The sequence below is a fragment of the Pristiophorus japonicus genome, chromosome 11 (genome assembly GCF_044704955.1).
Source record: "Pristiophorus japonicus isolate sPriJap1 chromosome 11, sPriJap1.hap1, whole genome shotgun sequence".
Taxonomy (NCBI): domain Eukaryota; kingdom Metazoa; phylum Chordata; class Chondrichthyes; family Pristiophoridae; genus Pristiophorus; species Pristiophorus japonicus.
In genome coordinates this window covers 207,224,573-207,252,384 of record NC_091987.1, presented here as the reverse complement: position 1 = coordinate 207,252,384, position 27,812 = coordinate 207,224,573, and the positions used below count along the sequence as shown (strand labels likewise).

General features: G+C 43.8%; 1 protein-coding gene across 1 annotated transcript; it reads left to right on the top strand.

Moving 5' to 3' along the window:
• Positions 1–5,480: 5,480 nt before the first annotated feature.
• LOC139276454 (transgelin-like) lies at positions 5,481–25,697 on the top strand. The gene is made up of 5 exons (XM_070894464.1): positions 5,481–5,585; positions 16,149–16,348; positions 18,910–19,084; positions 21,596–21,698; positions 24,312–25,697. The coding sequence occupies exons 2-5, from the start codon at positions 16,169–16,171 to the stop codon at positions 24,454–24,456; spliced, it is 603 nt and encodes a 200-aa protein (XP_070750565.1). The 5' UTR covers positions 5,481–5,585; positions 16,149–16,168; the 3' UTR covers positions 24,457–25,697.
• The last annotated feature ends 2,115 nt before the right edge of the window (positions 25,698–27,812 follow it).

The following is a 27,812-nucleotide window of genomic DNA, read 5'->3' as shown; positions in this document are numbered from 1 at the left end:
CAGTCCTATCTGCCATCCCAGGTTGTAATGTATGCATCTGTGAGGATGCTCAGGTTTGTAGAGCTGTTGAAGGGCGGTCAGGCGTTGGTGTGCGTGAGCACCCAGGCTGTGACTTCCCGTCTTCAGACCCTGCAGAGATAGCTCTACGTCGAGCCCCCTCCTAGATGGTGTGCGCTGGTGACATATTTCTTCCACCAGCAGTACTGCCTCAATTATGACACGCAGCTCCTGTTTGTGCACCTGGGGGGGCGTCAGGACCGCCGTACAGGGGCTGCCTGACTTTTACCAGGAACTCATCGGGGTCTGGAACAGAGTCATCACCGAGCACAGTTCTCCGCTCTCTGGAGTGGCGGCTGCCCTTCGAGAGCTGCTGCTCAGGAATCTGTACCTCCACGACCGCGGTTTTAGGTGGCAGGCGGCTGAGAGGGCTGTGGCTGGCGAGGTGACCAGGGTCAGGGACCTGCTCGATGGTGGAGGAGCGGGCTGGGTGGTGCCAGACGAGCTGGCATGGTGCCTATCCTGGGCCGACTTCCGGCGCGCGGCCGATGCCATCGAGTCGCTAAAAACAGCGCTGGGCCCTGACTCTGTAAGGTGTGTCGAGGAGTCTCAAGCACGTGTGGAGATCCCATCCGAACTGACCCCCATCCGGACGGAATTCTTCATCGGCGCCAAGCCCCGAAACCTCCCTCGGGAGCCGGCGCCTCACAACTTGAGCCTCCTCTGGGAAATCCCCTCCGTGCTTTTCAGTTCTGTGCGGAGGGGTTTCCTGTACGGGCTGCTCTTGCACACTCTCTAATTTGCCATCCTCGCCTGCCGTCCGGACACACCATGGCGCACCATCTTGCCGTCTGGAGGAGGTGGGAGTCCTCAATGGAATGCTCGCTATGCAGGAATACTCCCTTTATTTATTGGGGACTTGGCTTGGAGGGTGTTGCATGGGGCAATTAGTTTATTAATCGGTTCACGGACTCCCAGGCCGCCTGCAATTTCTGCGGTCTGGAGGAGTCCGTGTTCCATGTTTACGTTGAGTGTGTGAGGTTGCAGCCCCATTCCATTATTTGAAGGGGCTGTTCCTCAAATTCTGGTTGCACTTCAGTCCCATCCTCCTGATCTTTGGGCACCCTGTGCGGAGGGGAGCGGGCAGGTCGGAAGGCCTCCTCGTAGGACTATTCCTGGGCCTGGCCAAGGTGGCCGTTAGCCAGTCCAGGCAGCAGGCGGTCGAGGGGGTCATTCAGCCTGACTGCCTGCCTCTCTTCTGCGTTCCACATTTGAGCCAGGGTGTCCCTGGAGATGGAGCACGCGGTGTCCACTGGTATGCTCGCGGCCTTCTGCTAGAGATGGGCATCAGAGGGACTGGAATGCATCATCACCCCCGGCAACCAAATTTTAATTTGATTCTTCAATGTTAAAAATTTAATTTGATTAAATTTGTCGGTTTTAGTGCCCCTTTAATTAAGGAGGTGCTTGATTTAGAGTTTTAACCAAAAATAGTTGTTGAGCTGTTGAAGGCATCCGGACCGCCATGCAGGGGCTGCCTGTCTTTTACCAGGAACTCATCAGGGTCTGGAACAACGTCGCCACCAAGCGGAGTGGTATGGAGTGGCGGCTGTCCTGCAGGAGCCGCTGCTCAGGAATCCGTATCTCGACGAGCGTGGTTTTAGGTGGCAGGCGGATGAGAGGACTGTGTTTGGCAAGGTGACCAGGGTCAGGGACATGCTCGATGGTGGAGAAGCGGGCTGGATGGCGCTGGAAGAGCCGGCATGGCGCCTATCCTGGGCCGACGTCCGGTGCGTGGCCAATGCCAACAAGTCGCTGGGCCCTGACTCCATTAGATGTGTCGAGGAGGCTCAAGCACGTGAGGTGAAGCCGTCCGAACTGACCCCCATCCGGGCGGAATTCCTCATCGGTGCCAAGCCCCGAAACCTCCCTCGGGAGCCGGCGCCTCACTACTTGAGACTCGTCCGGGAACTCCCCTCCGTGCCTTTCAGTTCTCCGTGGCATCATCATTCCAGGCAACCAAATTCTAATTTGATTAAAAGGTTTTCGTTACAGTCTAAATTGTTAATATGTGGGTTCTAGTACCCTTGTCAAAGGGGGGCATTTGATTTAAGTAACAACAAAAATAGTTATAGAGTTGTTGAATTGGGAGTGGCTTAGCCAGTCATGTGATGTTCTCAAGACTCAATAAAACCCCAACCAGTTGTGTTCAGGGATCCACAATGAGGCAGGTGGTTGTGAGCCTGGTGGATGAACTGGTAATGTGTAGTGTGATTGTTAAACCTTTTGCTAATAAACCAACTAGTTCTTAATAGCAATGTGATGCTATGAATTCTTAAACAAAGAACCCACGAAACAAATACATTACAGAGGTGGACACAGAAAATCCTGTAGCACTATCTGAAGAGAAGCAGGGAGGTTCTCCTGGTCTCCTAGCCAATAGTTACCCCTCAAGAAAAAAGCACATTATCTGGAATAAAGGAACAGGAGCTGGCCATTCAGCCTCTTGAACCTGTTCTGCCATTCTATTAGATTGTGGTTGATCTGGTCACTTATTACATTGCTGTTGGTGGGTCCTTTATGTGGAAGTTGCCTGCTGTGTTTCTCTATATTGCAACAATGACTGGACTTCAAAAGTATTTAATTAGCTGCGAAATGCTTTGCGATGTTGTTAAAGGTGGGATATAAATACAAGTTATTTTTCTTTCTTTCTAAACATATAATCATATGATGCGATCGCTCGACTATTCCTGATGGGACTCGTCCAAGAATATTGAATAAAAACAGAAACTTTCACATTATTCAGGGTGTTGCATTTGATTCTCATCACAACAAACAGGCTTTTTTGTTAACACCAATGTTCTCCATTTCTCTCCTGCAGGAGAAAGCAGCCCACTTGATCAGCACCCCGCCACAGGACTCAGTAACCACTCCCTCCTCCACGACCAGTGGTCTCCGGCTGTGGTCAGTGCTATCTGCAGGATGCACTGTGACCAAGTTTACTGCAACAACACTGCCCCGCCATACTACCTCTACCACCAAGAAGAACAGCAATGAAAGAAAGACTTGCATTTATATAGCACCTTTCACGACCACTGGACGTCTCAAAGCTCTTTTCAGCCAAAGAAGTACTTTTGGAGTGTAGTCACTGTTGTAATGTGGGAGAGGCGGCAGCCAATTTGCGCACAGCAAGCTCCCGCAGCAGCAATGTGATAATCTGTTTTTGTGTTATGTTGATTGAGGAATAAATATTGGCCAGGACACCAGGGATAACTGCCATGCTCTTCTTCAAAATGGTGCCATGGGATCTTTTAGGTCCATTTGGGAGAGCAGATAGGGCCTCAGTTTAACGTCTCATCCGAAAGACAGCATCTCAGACAGTGCAGCACTGGAGTGTCAGCTTAGATTTTTTGTGCTCAAGTCCCTGGAGTGGGATTTGAACCCATAATCTTCTAGACTCAGAGTCAAGAGTGCTACCCACTGAGCCACAGCTGACACAATGCCATCACCTCCAAGTTCCCCTTCAAATCACACATCATTCTGCCTTAGATATATATTCCTATTCCTTCACCGAAGTTAAAGTCCCAAAATTCCCTACCAAACAACCCTGGGAAAGGCTGGTGCAGCTCACTGTACCTGAAGGTGTCACGGTCTGCCCAGGTATGATCTCTCCTCTCATTTCTCTCTCTCTCCTCCTGGAACAAGTTGTACCTGTTCATTTGGTGTCTGTCTATTCAACTTGGCCCGGGTCCTAACTCGAAACTGCACCTTATCTACTCCATGGAACTGAGGCACTGCCTCCAATCAGCTCTCTCAACCACGCACCTAACGTCAGATATTTTCATAGAAAAACCGACAAGACCAACCCATAATTAAAATGCAATGGGGAAGATTCCCCATGTGCTATTTATAGTGAAACTGTGAACATTTTTCAGTTATAAGTTGTGGTTGCAGTTAATATTAGTAATTCAGCACACCCTGTCCTTATCTGTGGACCTCCGCTGAAGATCAGCTTCTGAGAAAGGGCTGTTGGAAAACCACCAGCCAGAGGTTCCAATCCTGACCACTGTCCAGTGACTTGTGGTTGGAGCAGTGCTTCCCTCAAGTGCTGTCAGGATCAAGCTAAACTGGAATGCTCCCCGCCCCCACCTTGGTGGAATAGCACATTGTGGAAGTTTACGCATCAAAACTAGCCAGGTGTGGCAAATGTGAATTATCGCCATCCACCGAACTGTGACCTCACCACGAGTCGCTACCTTCAGGAGAAGGTTCTGCCCTCTTGAGCATCCCTGATTATAAACGCTCAACCATCGGTGGCCGTGCCTTCTGTTGCCTCGGCCCCAAGCTCTGGAACTCCTTTCCTAAACCTCTCTGCCTCTCCGCCTCTCTTTCCTCCTTCAAGACGCTCCTTAAAACCTACCTCTTTGACCAAGCTTTTGGTCACCTGCCCTAATTTCTCCTTATGCTGCTCGGTGTCAATTTTTAAACATCTTCACAACACTCCTGTGAAGCGGCTTGGGACGTTTCACTGCGTTAAAGGCGCTATATACATACAGGTTGTTGTTGTTGTTGAAGCGAGGTAAGGGGAGAGAATGATGGGGAAAGTGGGAAGAAGAAAATAAGCATTGTAGGCATGATGGAATAACTTGTTTTTCTCGTTGCTTTAATTGATCCAGTTTGGGTTGGTGAGCCCGAGCATGATGCGTTATTAGCGAACTTTATGACATAACTTATTCTCCTCGGCAAAAGTTTCAATAAAACTTCTCGAATATGTGTTATGTGCAGATTGTCCAGCAGGTGTCAGTATCCCAACGGATTTACAGCACTATAAACTCCCCACCCATTCCTGTGCAATGAAGATGAGCAGCCAAATTATATTAACTGAGTAGAGCGAGGGGATAAAGAGGAAACTAAAATAAAACATAGAAAACAGGAAACTAAAATAAGTAAGGCACTGTATCTCAATATTATTACATTAGCAAAATATGTAAAAAAAAATGTTTTAACAAATGGATATGTTATTTGGTGTCATTACTTCTTAGTCTTCCCGGGGCTCGCTCACACACACACTCACAGCCTCACTATTCGTTTCAGTTAAGTCTCTTAGAAAGCAGCTTTTCAATACACGTGCACTTTCAAATCGTGCAATTATATAAAAAAAAGCTATCATCTGAATACTGTGGAAATGTAACCAGCATTTTGTGTTTTTTTGACAAATTGTGCTTAAAAAGTAATAATTAAAAAGTGATTCATTTTACCAAAAGGGTCTCTGTTTTGCTGCTGTCCATACATGGTTTAAGGTGACACTGGTTTAAAGCGCAATAGCTTTGAAATCAACATAAATTTGGAATGTGGGAATGTGTCAATTTTAATGAACCTGCCTCTGTCCTGGATTGTTTCTTTGCTGCTTTCTCCAAATAAGGACCCTGCCCCAATACTGATTGCCCATTTAAGGCGTTGCTTTCCTTTTCTTGACTAACTGACGTCATGGTGATAAGGAGACCTTTTTTAGGCGGAGTTCCAGCCTAAGACTCCACACTTTGTGAACAGCAGCGAGCTCAGCAACATCTCTCTCCTGTTGTGGAAAAGTAAGTGTATCATAAACACGCTCTTGCAATATTTGGGATTGAAAATGCTCTCTTTTTATTTTCTCAGTTGCAATTGATGTTTTACTGTTGAATTTAATTTGGCACGACTTGTGTAGGAATAACATAAGTTGTTTAAACATTTTTTTTTTAAAGGAGATAATTTAATCTTAATCCAGTTGGGATGAGTGTGAATTGTACACATGTAATACCAGATTTGAAGGTGTAATTCGTTTTCCCGTTTACAAATTCTCAATTTAACAGTCTCGCAGCTGGATTTTAAAAATGTTTCTTTTCAACTGAAGCTCAAGATAAAACTTTTAAAAAAGTAGCAACTGGGCATTTCTACACGCGCAGGTCTGTCAGGTACTTGATGTGTGTTTGCTTATTTCCATGTAACCTACATGTTCAGGGTTCTGTGTCTGCGCAACCAGAATGTGCAAGTATTTGAAACCTAGGGTGTGGCTCATTTTTGGATCCAGCTGGGCTTCTGCAAAGCATGAAAATATTTTACTTCCAATTACTTTTTTTCTTTGCTTTTTTTTTTAAAAGGAACGTTTTTATTTAAAAAAAATAATGCAACTCTTGCAATTCTCAAGTTTTAAAACCGAGACGAGTTTTAAACCCGTGTTTTAGATGTGTGACTCCCAAGTATCGTTTATGATAATCCAGGCAACACGTGAGGGTGAAATCCACTCGGCAAAGTAACCATTCATAGAGTTTGGGAAATAAGACGGCAACTCAAGAGGTCCGATTTGTAGCAAATCCCTTTTCATTCTAGATGTAGTTTATGAATTTGATTTTCTCAATTGAATTTCCCCTGCTCTGAATTCTCGCTGTTCCCTTTATTGACCCGAGCGCTCTGATCGTCACTGGTCTGTCTTATCTCTGCTAAGTTACTGATAAATCCCGACTCCCTATTGTGAGCTTCACAAAACAAAACCAGGTGCAATGTGTGCGGTTCATATAAGTTAAAACCCATTTAATTTGATGGTTAATTGCATGAGTATTTAGGTGAGAGTTTAACACCATTACATTCACACCCACCTGAACCGCAGCTATTGTGGTGCCTTTGTCTCGGATGCAACCCTCCATAGCATCCAACTTGTCCAGAACTCGCCCATCCGTATCCTGAGTCCCACTCACCCATCACTTGTCTCTTCCCCCCACACAGAACTTTAAGTCCTCTTCCTTTATGCAATCTTCTCCAGCATGATGCACTGCCCCAGTGCCCAACAAGTCTTTGACTTGGCTTTTGTGCATCCCACCCTCCCTACACCCCTTGGCTCTGTTCTCTGGAACTCCCTAAATATCTCCACTTCTCTCTCCACCTTTGCAGCCAAGTGGTTTGCATCGGATATACGGCACAGAAACAGGCCATTCGGCCCAACCAGTCCATGCCGCTGTTAATGCTCCACTCGAGCCTCCTCCTGTCTTTCCTCATCTAAATCTATCAGCATAACCCTCTATTCCCTTCTCCCCCATACGCTTGTCCAGCCTCCCCTTAAATGCATCGATACTATTCGCTTCAACCACTCCCTGTGGTAGCGAGTTCCACATTCTCACCACTCTCTGGGTAAAGAAATTTCGTCTGAATTCCCTGTTTGATTTCTTAGTTGGCCACACCTCTTAATTCTCCCAACATTGCTCAAGAGAGGATGCAAAGGGGATTTACGAGGATGTTGCCAGGACTAGAATTTTAGCTCTGAGGAAAGATTGGATAGGCTTGGGATGTTTTCTTTGGAACTGAAGAGGCTGAGGGGAGACTTAATTGAGGTGGATAAAATTATGAAGGGCCTAGATAGAGTGGATAGGAAGGATTTGTTTCCCTTAGCAGAGGGGTCAATAACCAGGGGGCATAGATTTTAAAGTAATTGGTAAAAGGATTAGCGAGGAGTTGAGGAGAACTTTCTTCACTCAGAGGGCAATGGGGGTCTGGAACTCACTGCCTGAAAGGATGATCGAGACAGAACCTCATCACATTTAAAAACTGCTTGGATGTGCACTTGAAGTGCCGTAACCTACAGGGCTACGGACCAAGAGCTGGAAAGTGGGATTAGGCTGGGTAGCTCTTTGTCGGCCGGCACGGAGATGATGGGCTGAAATGGCCTCCTTCTGTGCTGTAAATTTCTGATTCTAACTTGCTGTCCTATTATCTATTTTACTTTTTCTTCATGTCTTGGGTAAAATTGAACTGACGTGGCTCCAGAATTTTGCTGAAGTTTGAGAGCTCTTTTTAGAAGATATTTATATTTCTTATTAAAGTTGTGAAATTTGACAAACCTGGCAGGTCAGTTAATACCATCTAGACTTTTGACATCATAAATACATAGGAGAAATTGTAGGTTTTACAGTGTGACCTTTTTCTTTAGTGTTGGTTACAGAGCTCATGGCAGACCATGCTTGAGCAGATCTAATGTGGCTAACAATCTTCATGCTGTGATTTTGGTGTGCATGCCTTTCTATCTGGCCCTGTCTCTCCTACAGTCATGCATTTCATCCCGAGTATGTTGGGAGAGCCAGCTTGATCCCACACTTGAGTGGGATGCCAGGTTTTTCCTTTTGGAGACTGCGTTGCTGGTCACAGCCCTGTTGCTAGGGTGAGGTGCTGAGTTGAACCCAGACCGTTTCCCCATTGGAGCAGGAGAATAATCACCAAGCGTATCTGTTGCGCCATCTAGAGGCTAACTTCAGCAGCGTGGTAGAATCCCCCAAGTTAAAGCACACAAGGGTGGAGAATAATGAGGGGGGGAACACATTTCAGGATAGCATACACTCCCATGATCTTGACCCAGCTTTTGGTCACTAATGTATGGACCTGTGAGTATGCTCACGGGTTTGTGGAGCTGTTGCATTGTGAATGGCTTAGCCAGTCTCGTGATGTTGACAAGACTCAATAAAACCCCAGCCAGTTGGGTTTAGGTCATCCACGATGAGGTATGCAGTTGTGAGCCGAGTGGATGAACCGGTAATGTGTAGTGTGATTGTTAAACCTTTGCTAATAAACCAACTAGTTCTTCATAGCAATGCGTGGCTATAAGTTCTTAATCAAAGAACCCATGAAACAAATATATTAGTCACCTGTCCTAATATCTTTGTGGCTCGGTGTCAAATTTTGTCTGATGTTCTTGTGAAGCACCTTGGGACGTTTTACTGCATCGAATGCCAGTTTTATTGAGAGTGGGAGGGAAAGAATCAATCGTTCTACTTCCACAGAAAACCAAAGTAGGTGAGAGTGCCAATCTTTTGCATGCCATATATGGATGGGGCTGCAGTGGAAATTGGGTTTGAAAAGCTTTGATCTCTCAATGCTTGACTGTTGCGCTTGGCAGAGATTTACTGGTTGATCAATTTATTGCTGTGGAGTATCGTCATGGAATACATTGACTCCTGTGCACTGGCAGCTAAGGAGTTTTAAACCGTACTCTGCACAAAGCTCTTCATTACGTTATCAAAATGACTTTGTACCAGACTAACGGCCAGCTGCAATGAGCGCCAAACAGCGAACCTCGAGACACCTCAAGGCCACTTATAATGAGCCTTGGCATCAAACAAACTGTAATCCAAGCGAGAGATCAGAAAAGTCGAAGGCCATATTTACAATGCTGTACAGATGTTCGAAAATTAAAACACTAATCTCTTCATTTTTTGGACAGAGCCGCTCTTGAGTGCACAATTCCCCAATTCCCCTCCGATCAGAAAGTCCCAGATTCTGTTGTGAGGCAACCGATTTGCAACAGGATGTGGGCTGGGGTGTTGGCAGCTGGCTCCTGTGCCTCTGGGGTAGGAAGGGGCGAATCAACGTTGGATTCTTATCCAGTGACAACTACCGGGAAATGAGTGTGAACATTATGAAAAGACGAGTAGGAAAAGCCCATCTAGCCTGCCCCATCCAGACATTTACCCACCCACTATCCATGCAGCCTCCTGCAAGAAGTAAAATGTTGGCAAATTCCCTAAGATAATTAAACAAAGTCCCAGAAGAATGTGGTAGCCTATAAACTCAGCACATCCACAACTAACTGGCAACTTTCCTTCCATTAATGCAAATGCCCTTTTCACTCAAGAACTTGTGAAGTTCCCTGTTAAAGGGCCATAGCAAACCTATACCCATGGCATGTTCAGAGGGCAATGACTGTGAAGAGAAATATCTCCTGGTATCTAGCCTACATACGATACTCTTGTGTATGCCTTCCAGTCTTGCCAACCCTAACATTACTGAGTCTATTTCCTTTCTTCATAAAATCCTCAAGATTGTGCTCCACCGTGATTCACTCCATGGTTAAATTGCTCGCTGACACTCGCTATTTAGGTTTGCATATAATGAATACCTGTGATATCATTGGGTGCCCTGTGCCTATGGAACTGTACCTCAGCATAGGGCAGCACCCTCTGGAAACGTTACGCTCCTGGCTGGCCTCCCACGTCTACCCTCCATAAATATTGTGGCCACCCAAAACTCTGCTGCCCGAGTCCTAACTCACACCAAGTCCCGTTCACCCATCACCCCTGTGCTCGCTGACCTACATTGGCTCCCGATTAAGCCATGTTTCGCAAGGCTGCAGACCGGGAGCTGGAAAGTGGGATTAGGCTGGATAGCTCTTTTTCGACCGGTGCAAGCACAAGGGGCTGAATGGCCTCCTTCTGTACCGTAAACCTCTCTGATTCTATGATTCAAATCCCTCCATGGACTCGCCCCTCCCTATCTCTAATCTCCAACCCCGCAACCCTCCGATGTCTGCGCTCCTCCAATTCTGGCCTCTTGAGCATCCCTGATTTTAATCGCCCCACAATTGGTGGCCATACCTTCAGCTGCCAAGGCCCTAAGTGCCGAAATTCCCTTCCTAAACCTCTCTGCCTCTCTTTTCCCCCTTTTTCAACGCTCCTTAAAACTTACTTTTTTGACCAAGCTTTTGCTCAACTGCCCTAATATCTCCTTATATGGTTCAGTGTTAAATTTTGTTCAACACTCCTCTGAAGCGCCTTGGGATGTTTTCGTCATCAGTGAGTTCTGCTGGCTTCCCACCAGACAATCCTAGTGGATTTTCCAGGCCTATGTTTGATTGGCTCTCCCATTTGCCAATGAATGTTAATGGGGAAAAGTGAAGAGCTAGTTATTGTCAAGATATAGAATTTTCATTTATAATTTAATAGCGGTCTTGTGTGTTAACACTGCCATTCATGTCCATTGATGAGGGACAGCTTTATGGCGGAGTACGCAAAGTATCCTCCGTCTTAATACCTTCCCACAGCAGAAGCACCAAGTACTGGCTGATTGAAGGATCCTATTTAGCTGGGCCCTGGTGCTGCTGCTCGCCCTCAGTTGGCTCCTAGGCCTGGCACAAGTGATGTTGCTCTACCTCCAGGGAGCCTCTGGCGAGCAAAGTTTATAATTCTCCCAAGCCAATTACTGCTGATGCCGGGAATCCATACGCAACAGGTCGGGCAGCATCTGTGGAGAGAGAAACCGAGTTAACGTTTCGGGTCGCCGACCTTTCGTCAGAACTTGAGGCAGTGTTTCAAGATGTTAATTTCTTAATGTTGTCAATCTCCTCTTGAGCCCTCGCCCAGTTTGGTCTCTGCTTGAGACCAGTCATTCCGTGTTGCTTTCAATCCATGTTTCAATGCACCGTGTTTGGATTGTGCTTGTATGAAAATGTAGCTGACCCAAGACTGGGCAATGGCAGGGTGGATTGCATCTTAAAGGGCCATTTTTTCCCATCCATTGGCTATTCTCTGTCCCTGGAATTCCCTACAATCAGCCCCATTGGTATCTTATGAAAAGTTTATATTGTCGTTGAAGTCTAGCAGCCTTTAAATTGAAGACTTGCATCTATATAGCGCCTTTCGCGGACGTCTCAAAGCGCTTTGCAGCCAATGAAGTACTTTTTGGAGTGTCGTCACTGTTGTAATGTGGGAAACCCGGCAGCCAATTTGCGCACAGCAAACTCCCACAAACCGCAATGTGATAATGAGCAGATAGCTTCTCTTTTTGTTATGTTGATTGAGGGATAAGTATTGGCCAGATAATAAAAACTTGTAAGCCTGGGACAGAGTTGCAAACTCAATGCACCCACGCACGGGTATAAATGATTCCCATGAAGGTAGCGTGCTGATCTTTTCGGGTTATTGATGAGAATGAAGGTTTTTCTATCTAGGAGCTGGAATTGTGGGCTCTTTAAATTGGGATTGTAGCTGCCTGCACAAGATATTATGCTTAAGATGTACAAAGGTCTTTTTTTATTGAGTACAATATACTGTGGATATAATTCAGGGCTCTGTTCTTTTTGAATTTTTTTTTAAATTGCAATTGTTGCAAACATTTAGAACTTAATTTCCAGTGCCCGTGTACACTGTCTATGGGAACACGTCTCGATGGGTGAAATGGTGTTTTTTTCTTGGTTTTTATACCTTTATGCTCTTCTGAATTTGGTCCCTATGTCCATGGCTGGTGGGACAGAATCAAACCTTTAGAAGTCCTGTCTGCACTTAATAACTCATCTTTTAATGCAACCAACCCCCCCCGACTTTTAATTATCCAAAGGTTTCAATTGAGCAATCTAACTATCACCACAGAGTGGGAGTTCAGTACTAAAGCAACTGCATTACCAAATAATTTGAACGAAGTGACTGATTAAGACTGTATAAATGTTAGGGTATCCAAAATATTAAGTGCTACAAAGGATTTGCACTTAGGGTCTGCCTTCTGAAGAAATTCCTCCAGTCCCTATTTTAATCGCTCCACCATTGATGGCTGTGCCTTCAACTGCCTGGGCCCTAAACTCTGGAACTCTCTCCCTAAATCTCCCCACCTCTCTACCTCTCTTTCCTCCTTTTTAAGATGCTCCTTAAAACCTGCCTCTTTGACCAAGCTCCTGTCCTAATATCTCTGTGTCTCGATGTCAAATTTTGTTTTTATAACGCTCCTGTGAAGCACCTTGGGACATTTAAAGGCACTATATAAATAAATACTTGGTTGCTTATTCAATAGATTTAATTTCTTCATAACTTTCAAATATTGCACAATGATGATGGTTTATTCTCAATCTTTTCTAACAAATGCAGGCGTCTCTGGATTCCTTTCTTAGCTAGGAGTTGTGGTCAAAATCTGCACAGGATGCTGTACCAACTAGAGGGGCAATTGGAATGTAATTGAGAGTGCTGCATCTTAGAAAATGGGCATTGATCATCAGTGAAACAAACCCATGGACTTTATCAGATCATACATTCTTCATCTATTACTGGACTAACAATCTGGCAACATGAGTTCAAGTCCCACCATGGCAGCGGGGGAATTAAAATTCAGTTAAATAAATCTGGACTAAAAAGCTAGTGTCAGTAATGGTGACCATGAAACTACTGCATTGTCGTTAAAAACCCATCTGATTCACCTAATGTCCTTTTTTTAGGGAAGGAAATCTGCCGCCCTTACCCGGTCTGGCCTATAGGTGACTCCAGACCCACAGCAATGTGGTTGACTCTTAACTGCCCCTCTGAAATGGCCCAGCGAGCCGCTCAGTTGTATTGAAGGAGGTGGCTCTTGGCCACCTTCTCGAGGGCAATTGGAGATGGGCAATAAATGCCGGCCTTGCCAGCGACGCCCACATCCTGTGAATGAATAAAAATACACATTTGTTTATATAAAAATTGTGTGTCTAGCATGTCCATCCATACATCGGATCTTAAGACGCCAACCTACAGAAAGGGGAAGTGATGCCAGTTATTTCCTGCAGGATTTTTTCCCGACTTTTTTAGATAACCTGGCATTTCCCAGAGGAGCCAAGCTGCTGTCAATCTATCAACATTTTCAACACCAAGAGCAATTTGGCTTCTGATTGGCCTTGATGTGTCCATTTGGACAGCTTCCCCACTATGGCCTTAATGATCACTGGCATGAGCAGGACAGGCCAGGTTAGCACAGGATAATCACAGGTCAGAAAGGCCATTCTGCACACTTTAACTCATCCTTCCAAACAAATCCTAATGTCTCCCCTTTGTAGCATCCAATGATTCCGGGGGCTTTCCCTGTGTGGAAATTCCACACATTGTTTGCTCTTCCTGAGAAGAAGAATTTCCTGAATATCCGACCTCTCAAGTTACTTTTTTAATAGTTTGAACATGATTCCTTTGTGCTACTCCCACGGTTCAATTTAAAATACCATTCCAAGCTTTTCCATACCCTTAATTATTATATATACCTCAAAGATCACCTCCAGGCTAAAAGCCCAAGTGTCTCCCGTCTTCACAACTCAGACCCTGACTCTGGTGATCAGCATCATGTCCCTTCTCTGCACAGCCTCCAGCTATTGAATGTCTGTCTCGTTTCCTGCTGACCAGAATTGGACGCAGTATTGAAGCTGTGCACCGAACAGAGCACGATCGAGTTTGATCATTCCCTCCTATGACTTGAATTCTACTATTTTGTTGGCTACATAGTTCAACAGATGATTGCTAAACATCACACTGTGTTCTTCAGATCCTAGATTATGAGCAAAGCATCGGAGGATTAAAACAAAATGGAAGTTTGAAACTTTTTTTTTGTTAGTCCATATATACATACACACACACACACAAGTGGGCGACTGTGGCATTGCAGCCATGGCTATTTACAACAATAAAGAGGAAGTCACCTGACTGGGTTCCTGAAGCTATCAGCCATCTTAAAGCCTGTGTGTGTTTTGAGGTCATACCGAAAACATAAGATGCATTTAAGGGGAAGCTCGATAAATACATGAGGGAGAAAGGAATAAGGGGGGTTCTGCTGATGAGGTTAGATGACGCAGAGAGGGAGAAGACAGTGTGGAGCATAAACACCGGCACAGATCAGTTGGGCCGAATGGCCTGTTTCTGTGCTGTATAGTAGTATTGGGTGTTCCTCGTATCGAGGATGATTTGCTTCCACTCCAAAAATGGATGAGTTCACAAGTTCTTTGAGGGACCTGACATTCCAGATCCTGAACTACATCCTGAAGGGTGGAAGATGCCTGTGTTTGGATTTTTTTAACGTGTGGTGAGTGTTGCACACCAGCCACCACACGGGCTTGACAGAGCTAGGTCTTGGTCCAGTGGCAAGCATTAACCAAGACGACTGGAGATCAGGCACTGCTGCACGGACTTAGTACACACATATACTCCTACTGTCCATAGATTGCATTACATTCGATGTAAGACACACTAGGGCTTTCATTTTAGTAAAAGATCACACCCTGCAGGTTTACAGAGCGGAACAGTAGTGAGAGCACTCTGCACTCTAACCAGTGCAGTATGATGGACCATTTGTGGATCATCTTTGACTCCATTGTGTTGTTTGTACCTTGTGTACGTTGGACCTGCCAGCTGTCACTCATTTACGCTTAACCTGTAACCTATTTTGATCATCACTTAAAATGTATTGGATGAACTGTCCTCCAGTCACTAATGCCAACAAAAAGGTCAGTGTGAGTATTAAATGTGGAAACTAGCCTTGTATTGATGACTGCTTTCTCACTCATCACTGATTGGTGGAAAATGTATCCCATAGTTAAGTTGGATGGCAAATCTCTTTCTTTCTCTTTGTCTCTCCCGCGCATATCTTTGTCTCTCCCACGCATATCTCGCCTAATATCCCAATGTGGCAACTTGTTCTAGTACTGTACTTATCTTCGAAATTCATTTCTTAAAAATTGGAATATTAAATTCCTGTAGTGAGTTGCCTTCCTGCATTAAGAATGGGGATCAAAGAGAACCAACTATTTATCATTCGTAAGCGTAGCTAATCAGTCATTAATATTGGCATATTAGAAACTGTCTGTATGGCTGTATTTATATGTTCAGTATAGCACAGCAAAGATCTTCTCTAGGAAGAGTACTTGTCAACATGGAGCCACTTTAGTAATGAAGAGAAGATCATTCTCATCAAACAAATCTAATATTGAAGACTCTTCGGAGATGTACGCTGCCCTTTTGGAGAAGGGGATTGGATGGTGCATTGCTCCTTTCTGCTCTTGCTATTTATTTCATCCAGTCTTCAGCTTCCACAGTTTCTCAGTTTGGGCACACTCGCCTTTAAATCAGGTTGTGGATTCAAGTCCCACCTGAGCACATGTAAAGGATCCATGGCACTTTTTTTGAAGAGCGGGGAGTCCTCCAAGTGTCCTTCAACCAACATCACCAAAGCAGATTTTATCTGGTCATTTATTCCATGGCTGGTTTATTTTTTGGACTTTCCTGCGTGCAAATTGGCTACTGCGTTTGCCTACAAAACTATAGTTACTGCACTTCAGAAGTAATTCATTGGCTGTGAAACACGGTGGGACGCCCTGAGCATGTGAATGGTGCCATGTAAATGCAAGTCTTTCTTTCTTGCTTTCCCTTCTTTCTTACTCTCCCTTTCTTTGCTTTCGCTTTTGCCGAGTTTGTGTAAATTTTCTTTCAAATGTCTAATAATGCACACCTCAAGAGTCTTGGGACATTTTACTATGTTTAAAGGCACTATATAAATGCACATTGCTGTTTGCGGATGTGCTTTGCTTGTGCGTTGTACTTAGTTGAGTTAAGTCCCTAACTGTCCTACCTCTCCTGCTACAGGCTTACCTAACCGATAGACCATGTCCAACGTGGGACCTACTTTTGGATTTAGTAGGGCTATTCAGAGCAAAATAGAGAAGAAGTATGAACCTGAACTGGAGGAGCGGCTAGTGGAGTGGATTATTGCTCAGTGCGGGGCGAAGGTGGGCCGACCTGAGCCAGGGAGACCGGGTTTCCAAGCTTGGCTTAAGGATGGCACAGTGAGTATTCCATTATTAAAGGAACGGGGTTACAGGTCATTTGAAGACTGGTCCACGTTTGAATCTGTACAGGGCAATGAACGCAACCTCTGGTTTGGTTCCATTTGTCAATGAAGGTGAAGTAGTAGAGAGGATTCAGTGTGTTCTTCATCATCCCTCTGGTAATGCAGTAGCGGAAACTGGAGTAAACATCTGGTCAGGCCCCTCGGACATTGGGGATCCAATAGACCTTTTCACTAGTTTCTTTTGGAATTTTGAGTGTAAATCCACATGCCAACTACATAATCCCCACTCCGTATCAAACTTGCCTTTGATAATAAGGTAGCCATGTTTCTACATCTTTAACACTCATCAATCATAATGGTAGATTTGCTAATGGTACTTTTTGGTTGCATGTATTTGCTAACCTTGCCTGTAATAACCTAGCTAATTAGTATCTACGTGCGGTGACAATAGTGTCACTTTGCAAACCATATTAGATTTTTTTTTAATTCATTGGATGTGGAAAGGCCATCATTTTTTGCCCATCCCTAATGGGCATCAAGGGGTATGGGGAGAAAGTGGGAATATGGTGTTGAGGATCAGCCATGATATTGAATGGCGGTGAAGGCTCCAAGGGCCATATGGCCTACTCCTGCTCCTATTTTCTATGTTTCTAATTGCCTTTGATAAGGTAATGGTCAGCCTCATTCTTGACAACGGAGTGGCTCACTGGACCATTTCAGAGAGCAGTGAGGCAACAACATTGCTGTGGGTCTGATGTCCCATATAGGCCAGACCGGGTAAGGATGGCAGATTTCCTTCCCTAAAGAGACATTAGAAACATAGAAAATAGGTGCAGGAGTAGGCCATTCGAGCCTGCACCGCCATTCAATGAGTTCATGGCTGAACATGCAACTTCAGTACCCCATTCCTGCTTTCTCGCCATACCCCTTGATCCCCCGAGTAGTAAGGACTACATCTAATTCCTTTTTGAATATATTTAGTGAATTGGCCTCAACAACTTTCTGTGGTAGAGAATTCCACAGGTTCACCACTCTCTGGGTGAAGAAGTTTCTCCTCATCTCGGTCCTAAATGGCTTACCCCTTATCATTATTATTTATTATTAAACCAGATGAATTTGTACGGCTATCAGTAGTTTTTACTGATGCTAGCTTTTTAATTCCAGATTTATTTAATTTCACTGAATTTAAATTCCACAGCTGCTGTGGTGGGATTTTATCTCGTGTCTCCGGATCATTAGTCCGGGCCTCTGGAACACTAATCCAGTATCCATAACCACTATGCTACTGTACCCTTCAGTTGGCTCAGTACCTGCAGCTATTGAAAGAAACACAACTGATAGCTTTTTGAAATGGCTCCTTGCTGTTCCCTAACTGGCCTCTGCTTCAGTCCCTGATTTTCCCCATTGTCTGATGTGACCCAGCTCCTCCGGAACTTGAAGTGCATCAGACTGTGTATTCTCAAATGGCCTTCCTAAGTGTAGGAAAGTATATAATTGGCAAACTACTCTAGACAGTGCACACTGACAATTCGGCAGGTCAGGCAAATATTATCACAATACATCATAAAAAGAAAATATATAAAATCGTACACTGCAATATTTCATCTTGTGCAATCTTTTTGCGTATCTTTCTGAGCTAAAGCCATTCTCAACCCCAGAGGGCTCAATTGAGTATATTCAAGATGTGGATCGATAGATGTTTGGACACTAAGGGAACGGAGTGATATGGGGATCAGGCAGAAACGTGCAGCTGAGGTCGAAGATCAGCCATGATTATATTGAATGGCGGAGCAGGCTCAATTGGTCCGTATGGCCTACTTCTGCTCCTAGTTCTTGTGTTGTGTTCTTAAGACTAGCACATGTTATACATAAGAAAATAAGAAATAGGAGCAGGAGTAGGCCATTCAGCCCTTCGAGCCTGCTCCGCCAGTCAATGAGATCATGGCTGATCTTCTACCACAACTCCACCTTCCCGCACTATCCCCATATCTCTTAATTCCTCCCCCCCCCCCAAAATTATCGACCTTTGCCTTAAATATACTCCACAATTGAGCATCACAGCCCTCTGAGGTAGAGAATTAGAAAGATTCATACCCTGGATTTAAAATAATTGGGGGGAGGTTTAGAGGAGATATGATGAGAAATTTCTTTACCCAGAGAGTGGTGGGGGGCTGGAACTCAGTGCCTGAAACGATGGTAGAGGCAGAAAGCCTCACCACATTAAAAAAAAAAATATATATACATGATGGGTCGAAATGGCCTCCTTCCGTACTGTAAATTTCTATGATTCTATGAAGAAATTTCTTCATCTCCGTCCTACATGGCTAACCCCTTATTCTGAGACTGTGACCCCGTGTTCTAGATTCCCCAGTCATGTGATTTAAATCCTCTGTTTGACAATGGAATTTCAATTTAGGGTCCAGCACTCCATGGTTTCCTTACACTCATTCCAGTAGAATGGAGCGGTCCGTGTAACTTGAGCGGACGGTAGGGATCTGCTGTTGCTATGCACTTGTGTTGTGATGTGATCATCTGAGGTACATCCTTCTGCTGCAGGTACTGAGCCAACTGATTAACAGTCTCTTCTCCGAGGACAAGAAACCCATCAAGAAGATCCAGGAAACCGATAAGGCTTTTAAACAAATGGAACAAGTGTCGCAGTTTCTGACTGCCTCTGAGGCGTATGGAGTCAACAAAACGGACATCTTCCAGACTGTGGATCTGTGGGAATGTACGTATGTGTGTCTTAACGGAGCTCTGGTGAAATTGGGGCTTCCATTTTATTTTAGTGGCTAGCTGAGTGACCATTTGGAAGTATCTCGTAGTTAAATATCTTCTTTGATACCATGTGCTAACATAAGAACATAAGAAATAGGAGCAGGAGTAGGCCATTGGCCCCTTGAGCCTGCTCCGCCATTCAGTAAGATCATGGCTGATCTAATCATGGACTCAGATCCACTTCCCTGCCCGCTCCCCATCACCCTTTACTCCCATGTCGCTCAAAAATTTGTATCCCCACCTTAAATATATTTAATGACACAGCTCTCTGGGGCAGCGAATTCCACAGATTTACAACCCTCTGAGAGAAGAAATTTCTCCATTTCAGTTTTAAATGGGTAGCCCCTTTTTCTGAGGCTATGTCCCCTAGTTTTAGTTTCCCCTATGAGTGGAAATATCCTCTCTGCATCCACCTTGTCCAGCCCCCTCATTATCTTATGTTTCAATAAGATCACCTCTCATTGTTCTGAACTCAAGTGTATAGGCTCAACCTATCCTCATAAGTCAACCCCCTCATCTCCGGAATCAACCTAGTGAACCTTCTCTGAACAGCCTCCAATGCAAGTATATCCTTCCTTTTTAAATATGGAAACCAAAACTGCACGCAGTACTCCAGGTGTGGCCTCACCAATACCCTGTACAGTTGGAGCAGGACTGTTCTGCTTTTATACTCTATCCCCCTTGCAATGACATTTTTCCTGGGCATCAATGACTGCAGAGCTGACTGAAGCCAAACTCTGGCGTAACTGTTTACAGTGCATTCTTGGGCCGTGTTCACACTATCTACGTCTCCCTCCCATTTTAAGTAATCGAAATTTGAGGCATTTGTAAGTGGGCTCAGCCTGGTGAGCACCCGACACTGTCTGGGCTTACACAGAGACTGTGGTTCTCGTATTGGACTGTACAGCCACCTAAGAACTCATGCTAAGAGTGTAAGCATGTCTTCCTCGATTCCGAGGGACCGCCAATGATGATGAAGATTACACATGAAGAATAACCAGTCGGGTTGCAGTGAGCAGCCAGGGTCCTGTTTCCGTTAGGGTGTCGACCACCTTGGGAGAGCAGGAAAAAAAAAAGCTGCTCAAAGCTGAGCACCCTGGGCAGCATAACCCGTTAATCAATAAATATAATCCTAAAGCCAAATACTGCGGATGCTGGAATCTGCAATAAAAGCAGAGAATGCTGGAAATACTCAGCGGGTCAGGCAGCGTCTGTGGAGAGAAACAGAGTTAACGATTCAGGTCTGTGACCCTTGGTCAGAACTGGAAAAGCTCGAGATGGAACAGAAGGGCAGTGGCAGGGAAAGGGGGAGCCAAGAACAAAAGGGAAGGTCTGCGGTCGGTGGAAGGCAGAAGAGATTTAAGAGACAAAAGGCATGATGGGCAAAAATTAGGTGGTAATGGGACAAGTTAGGAAACAAGATAAGTCTACAAAAGGAAAATACTGCAGATGCTGGAATCTGAAATAAAAACTGGAACTGCTGAGTCTAGATGGGGTGTGAATGTATATAAATAATAAAGGGCACTGCTTAATAATGTGTTGAAATAAAATAAAGATGGGGCGATATCCATAATTATTGCCGATTGTATTCTCTTGGCTGTTCAACAGGAGGGTGAATATTAAATTCATTTTATTGGAAAATGTAAAACTCTACACACGTTGGACAAGAGTTTCTGCTTGGGACATAAATTGCGCTCATTTTGAGAAGATTTATTTTTCCTCAAGTTTCTGTTTACTCATTTGCATATCGGCGAATGTAAAATCTGCCATGACCCAGCCCAATCGGACAGCAGTTTAGAACGTAATTTAAAAAAAAAAATTTGCATTGAACAATATTCCTTGAAATATTTAAGAGTGGTAACTAGGTGCAGTTTGTCTAATGCAGCTAAAAATGGATTATCACACAAAAATAAGCATTTTAATCAGAGTGTCTAGTTTACCACCTGTGAGTAACCCGATTTTAAATAATTGAAAATGACTAACAAAAAATTATACAGGACCGTTTGGTGATTATATTGGTGTAATAGTCAGTTTATTAGTAAATTGAAGAAAAAAAATTTTTTTTTTAAAGTGCCTATTAGTCTCCTTGCGCCAAAAAAAAGTTTAATTTTTATAGCCTCATCGAAGGCCTGCAAACGAGTGCAATTAGAGGAAACCAGCCAAGCTGATTAATTCAATCTGGGGGCGTAGCCAGTTTTGTGGGCGGGGCCGGCTGCCAGCACAATTGCATATTTTTTTTTAAAATGATCGCAAAAGATCATGGAATCTCAAGTTGCGGTGAAATGTAATTTGCGCTTAAAATTTCCCGATCTTGTTTTGGGCCGGGCCAAACTTAACAAACTCCAGGCCATTGGTTTTATTTTTCATTGTTATTCGTTGTTGCTGGATCCGACAGGGGCGCACTGATTCCACATTGATGTGCTCAGGTGAACGCACTTAACAATTCTCTCCCTTTTTCTTGCAGCAAAGGATATGGCTGCTGTTCAGCGAACCCTCATGGCCTTGGGAAGTATTGCAGTAACAAGGAATGATGGACATTACCATGGTGACCCAAACTGGTTCCACAAGTGAGTAGCAGAAATGACCATATAATAGCATGTTGTCCTGCTGGCTCCAACCCACATAAAATGACTGGTTGAGAGAACAAATGTTTGACTAACTGCTTGAAGTGTATTCTCCCATTGTCCCACGAGTGTGAAAATCGACGAGCTTGTGGGATTTGTGACCAACTGAATCCCTCCTGAATTACTAATAACTTTTATTTATATAGCGCCTTTAACGTAGTAAAACGTCCCAAGGTGCTTCAAAACAGTGTTACAGACAAACAGATAAATTTGACACCGAGCCACATAAGAAGAAATTAAGGCAGATGATCAAAAGCTTGGTCAAAGAGGTAGGTTTTAATGAGCGTATTAAGAGAGGTAGAGAGGTAGAGAGGTAGAGAGGTAGAGAGGTAGAGAGGTAGAGAGGTCTGAAGGCACAGCCACCGATGGTTGAGCGATTTATAATGAAGGCAGAATTTGAGGAGCGCAGAATTACCATGGGGCTTTGAGTAAAATAAATTATACCATGGGATCTTTCCGTTTGCGTTAATCGAGGTAAATGCACAATGTATGTTGAATTGTGAGAAGTGTTGCAACATGAAAATCTTTTGAATGCATGGCTTGGTAAATTATTCCATGAAGGCACAGCCAGGGACTATCCAAATAAACACATGCATGCGTTGTTATTCGTTATTGCAACTGTGTATGGATCCCGCAGGGTTGCATGTGTTTGCACCGCAAAGCGGGGAGTAAGTTACTGCAGAATTGTTCCTGGTATCATGTGGACCCCACCTCGACTGTGTAACACATAAATTTATGCCACATTTAAAAGCAACCTTTCACTTTGCCTCTCTGGAATGCTGTCTCGTCCACATCACTGCATTCATTGTTATGCCAAAATATTCCAAAATTTTATTCATGAGGGGATGCTGGCCACTTTCAAATTAAATTTGTTTTAAAAGTCACAACAGTTACTGATCAGGTATGTTTAATATATTCCAGATCTCAGTGACATCTCCCAGGCCTGTCACACGGTGTTTCTTGCAAGCGCAGACTTGTAGATAAAAGGCAATTATAGTTTTGATTTAATAAAGATATGATTTGACCTCATATCACTTGTATTGTGCATTCTTTCTCACATGCGCATTACTGATTGCAGCCAAGAACCGAGACTTATCTTTAAAAAAAAAGGTATACAAAGCAGGTACAACTAAGCTGTATATACCAACAAGCATTCCATGGACTTGTAATCTGGTTTTCCTGCACTGTTTAGAGAAATTGGCCAGTACAGTGTTCAACCCTAATTAATCCAACAACACAGGGCCACATTTAATCTTGTTCCCCCATATTAGTATGCCTCCCAGGCATGTACAACCTTGCCACCATATGCAATCCATCAGTTACGGTCGAAAAGAGCTATTCAGCTTAATCCCACTTTCCAGCTCATGGTCCGTAGCCCTGTAGGTTACAACACTTCAGGTGTATATCCAAGTACTTTTTAGATGGCAGGCAGTAAGTTCCAGACCCTCACCACCCTCTGGGTGAAAAACATTCTCCTCAAATCCCCTCTAATCCTTGTACCAATTATTTAAATCTCTACTCCTTGGTTAGGGAAATATTCACTATATACATGGGTTAGGGTTAATTTTCTACATAATTAAATCTCTCCTCCGCCTCCTGTTCCAAAGGAAACAACCCCAACTGATCCAATCTTTCCTCTTGGCTAAAATTCTCCAATCTTGGCAACATTCTCCTAAATCTCCTATACTATTAGTCTTTTGAATTGCACCGTAGTTATTTTTCATTCAATCTTGGATTGCACGGAGACCTAATTGAGAACTTCATTCATTGAACTAATTGAGGCCTTTCACATTCCACACGACGTAAACTTGAAGTCATCCAAAACTCAGTAGCCAGTGTACTAACCCGCGCCAAGTCACAATCACCCGTCACCCCTGTGCTTTCTGATCTACATTGACTCCCAGTTAAACAACGCCTCGATTTCAAAATTCTTATCCTTATTTACAAATCACTCCATGGACTTGCCCCTCCCTATCTGTGTAATCTTTTTCAGCCTCACAATCCCACACGATGTTTTCCCTACTCAAATTCCAGCCTCTTGAACATCCCTCATTATAACTGCTCACCCATCGGTGGCCGTGCCTTCAGCTGCCTGGGCCCTAAGCTCTGGAACTCCCTCCCTAAACCTCCCCGCCTCTCTACCCCTCTTTCTTCCTTTTAAGATGCTCATTAAAACCTACCTCTTTAAACAAGCTTTTGGTCACCTGCCTTAAATTCTTCTTTTGTGGCTCGGTGTCAAATTTATCTGTTTTGTCTTGTAACACTGTTGTGAAGCGCCTTGGAACATTTTACTATGTTAAAAGCGCTATATAAATAAATGCTATTATTAACTTTTACAATCTGTACCAGACTATAATCCGTCTCCAATGGGGCGGCTTGATTCCTGCTCTGCATTTTAAAAATCAAATCCAGTTTACTTCACTAAAGTGGTTTAGAAATTGTTCCAAAAAGTAATTGCATTTAACGGGGAGAGCGACTGGGATTGTGCATCATGCATTCTACGCAGGGTGCGTGCTCCTATTGTCCAACTAACCTGCTGTTTCTCCCCCATTGCAGGAAAGCACAGGAGAACAAGCGTGAGTTCACGGATGAGCAACTGCGCCAGGGGAAGAACATCATAGGCCTACAGATGGGAAGCAACCAGGGGGCATCGCAGTCTGGAATGGTGGGCTATGGCCAGACCCGGCAGATCATCAGTTAGAAACATATTCATTGATCTCGCTCTGTAAAGCATGATTTTACCATTTCAAAGTCAGCCGAGATAAGTCTAAACAGCTCATAACACTAACAAAGCCTTCAATGAAGTAAACTGTTTGTGTGATATAGACAGGTAGTGGTTATTTATTATTTGGCTGTTAAGAGAAATGTTTTTTTTTTAAAGTTTTGCAAAAGTGTTGTTGTTTTGATTCCCCCTCTGATTACGGGCTGTAATTTGGAATGATTGCAAATTTAAAATATTCGTAGCATTTACTCCAGTACCTGGATTTTTCCATCACCAAATTACTCCTGTCATTAAAGATTACTGCTTTCAGTGTGTATATCTCCATGATGGCTGCATGTCACATTGCAAACTTGTCATTCCGACCACTTTTGTGGAATAGTGCAGGTGTATCACAGCATGTTGGCAAGGCTTATTGTTCGTATGGCTTAACCAGTCTGCCTTACATGCCGCTTAATTTGTTTTACTCTCTCGTCACTGTCGGTCTACCTAGTTAGTGAAGAAACAAAGCGTACGTTTAAAAAATATTGTATGAAAGTAGTTTGAAACAAGTCAAATTATCATTTGAAAGACAACTTTGGAATAATTGAGCAGAGCATCAGTTTTGATGGACCACTGCTTTCTGTATAAATGACCAAAGGAATTCAAAGGGAACACGTATGAATACATCGTCATTCCTTTTATTAAAAAAAAAACATTTTGCTGCTCCATGTTGTCAAGTTCCCCTCACAAAATTATTCTTATGTACACAGCACTGGCATTGTGGGGGACTCCCTGTTTACTTGCCAGTAAACCATGATTTCCAAAACATCATCCAAAGTTTATTATCGGAAGTAAATTTTAAAAATAAAGAAATAACTTGCACAAGAAAAGGGTTAACTAAAATAATCACTTGCGACTCTGAATGATGTTAAGCAACAAGTGTCTCTAATGCTGAGAGCCAATCTTTGGCTGCCGTTAATGGGGTTAATCCGGAATATTTTCAGCAGGTTGTCTGGTGGGAGGGGCTCGTCTGCGATCAGCTTCAGCTCAAGTTTCTGAAACACATGATGTACAAAAGTGTCCCCGCTGAGAATTACTGCTTTGTTTCAAGTATGTTGTACATTAATTTTTGTTAAACAAAAATGATCTGAATCGTTTTAGCCCTACATTTTGTACATTTTTTTTTTTTGCTTTTTGTCAATTGAAATCATAACGACTTAAATAAAATTTGAGATGGAGAACTATTGTCATCTTTATTAATCAGATAGGCTGTGCATCAGTCAGTGTATTGCTATCGTTCAGTCAGTGTCGTTTCTTATTGGTCATCAAGTAGGGAAGTTACGCCTTGGTTAGACCACACTTCGAGCACTGCGTACATTTCTGGTCTCCATATTATAAAAAGGATATAGAGGCTCGGGAGAGGATGTAGAGCAGATTGACAAGGATGATACTGGAAATGCGAGGGTATAGATATCCAGAAAGGATTTCGGGGGGGAAGGAAAGAAGGCTGAGGAGTGACCTAATAGATGTCTTTAAAATTATGAAAGATTTTGATAAAATGTTTCCACTTGTTCAGAAGAGCAAACTAGAGGCCATCAATATAAGACAGTCGCCAAAAATTCCAATAGGGGAATTCAGAAGAAACTTCTTTACCCAGAGAGTGGTGAGCATGTGGAACTCCATTCCACAGGGAATGGTTGAAGCGAATAGTATCGATGCATTTAAGGGTACGCTAGACAAGCATATGAGGGAGAAGGGAATAGAGGGTTACGCTGATAGATTTAGATGAGGAAAGACGGGAGGGGGCTTGAGTGGAGCATAAACTCCGGCATAGACCTATTGGGCCGAATGGCCTGTTTCTGTGCCGTATATCCTATGTAATCCCGCTAGGAGAAGGACTTAGAGCATTAGTGAGAGTCACTACCAATGCCAGTTAACAGAGACCTCACCACTAAAGAGAGGAAATAGCTTGCATTTATATAGCACCTTTCCCAAACATCCCAAAGCGTTTTACAGCTTTGTGGAATTAAAGTCACCGTTGTAACGTAGGAAACGATTTGCCCACAGCCAGCTCCCAGAAACAGCAATGACCAAATAACCTGTGTTAGTGATGTTGGTTGGGGGAATAAATATTGGCCAGGACACTGGGGAGATCGCCCCAGCTCTTTTTCCAATTGGATCGCTTACATCCACCTGAGAAGGCAGACAGGACCACCGTTTAATGCCTCATCCAAAAGGCGGCACCTGCGACAGTGCAGCACTCCCTCAGTACTGCAGTGGCGTCAGTCTAGATTTTTCTGCTCCAGCATTTCGAGTGAGACTTGAACCCATGACCTTCTGGCCCAGAGGCAAGAAAGCAACCACTGAGCCATGGCTGACACTAAGGAGACAGCATCAAAGAAAAGTCATTAAGAAACCCCTTTATTAAAATCTGTGCACAGTAACTGATTTGTCTGGGTTTGTAAGCTTGCAAGTTGGTAATTATTAGCATTCAACCATTAGTCAACCTCCTTCCTCCTCTGGTTCACAACACATTTCGAGTAAGCATGAGACACGGTGGTGGAGTAGACGGAACAGTCTGAATTGATGTCAAGATTGAGTGGTCAGCTGAACAAGACACCAGTGGCTTTTTGGCTTCTAGTCCTATCTTGCGAGCACTCTGCAAATTGGTTGGAAACCGTGCTCCTTTATAAATATTTTGACTACATCAAAGGTACATGTCACAATTAAGACCTTGTGACGTATCTGTTTCTGAATCTTTTGAAGACTGTCTAATCATGTAACAGCTGTAGCTGTTTACTGCAAAGCTACTTTCCTTAAGACTTCCTGGCGTAACTCTTAATCTCTTTGAAAAAGAGGTTGTATTAACCATTATCTCTATACTATAATTAATGGATCCCTCTACCTATGTTACACCTTAATCACTCATGGCTGACTTCATTACTGTCACGTATTTCCTTGCAAAAGCACTTTCCGTATATAGCACTCGTACTCTAAAAGCAAAAGATAAGCTATTCTTTCTATTCGTGACACTTCAAAGTCATCCTGTTTAACTTGGAAAATCTATTGCTCCATGATACAAGGAAGTTCAATCTTTAACCCTTAAGTCACCAAGATGTCTAACGTACAACTCTCCAACATGTCCAACAGTAGTGAGAGGAAACTTGAAGTCACCGACTTGAGCACCAAAATCTAGGCTAATGCTCCAGTGCAGTGCTGAGGAAGTGCCGCCTTTCGGATGAGGCATTAAATTGAGATTTGAACCCGTGAACTTGCTCTCTCAATTGTCAAAGATCCCATGGCACTATTGTGAAGAAGGGCAGGGGAGTTCTCCCTGGTGTCCTGGCCATTATTTA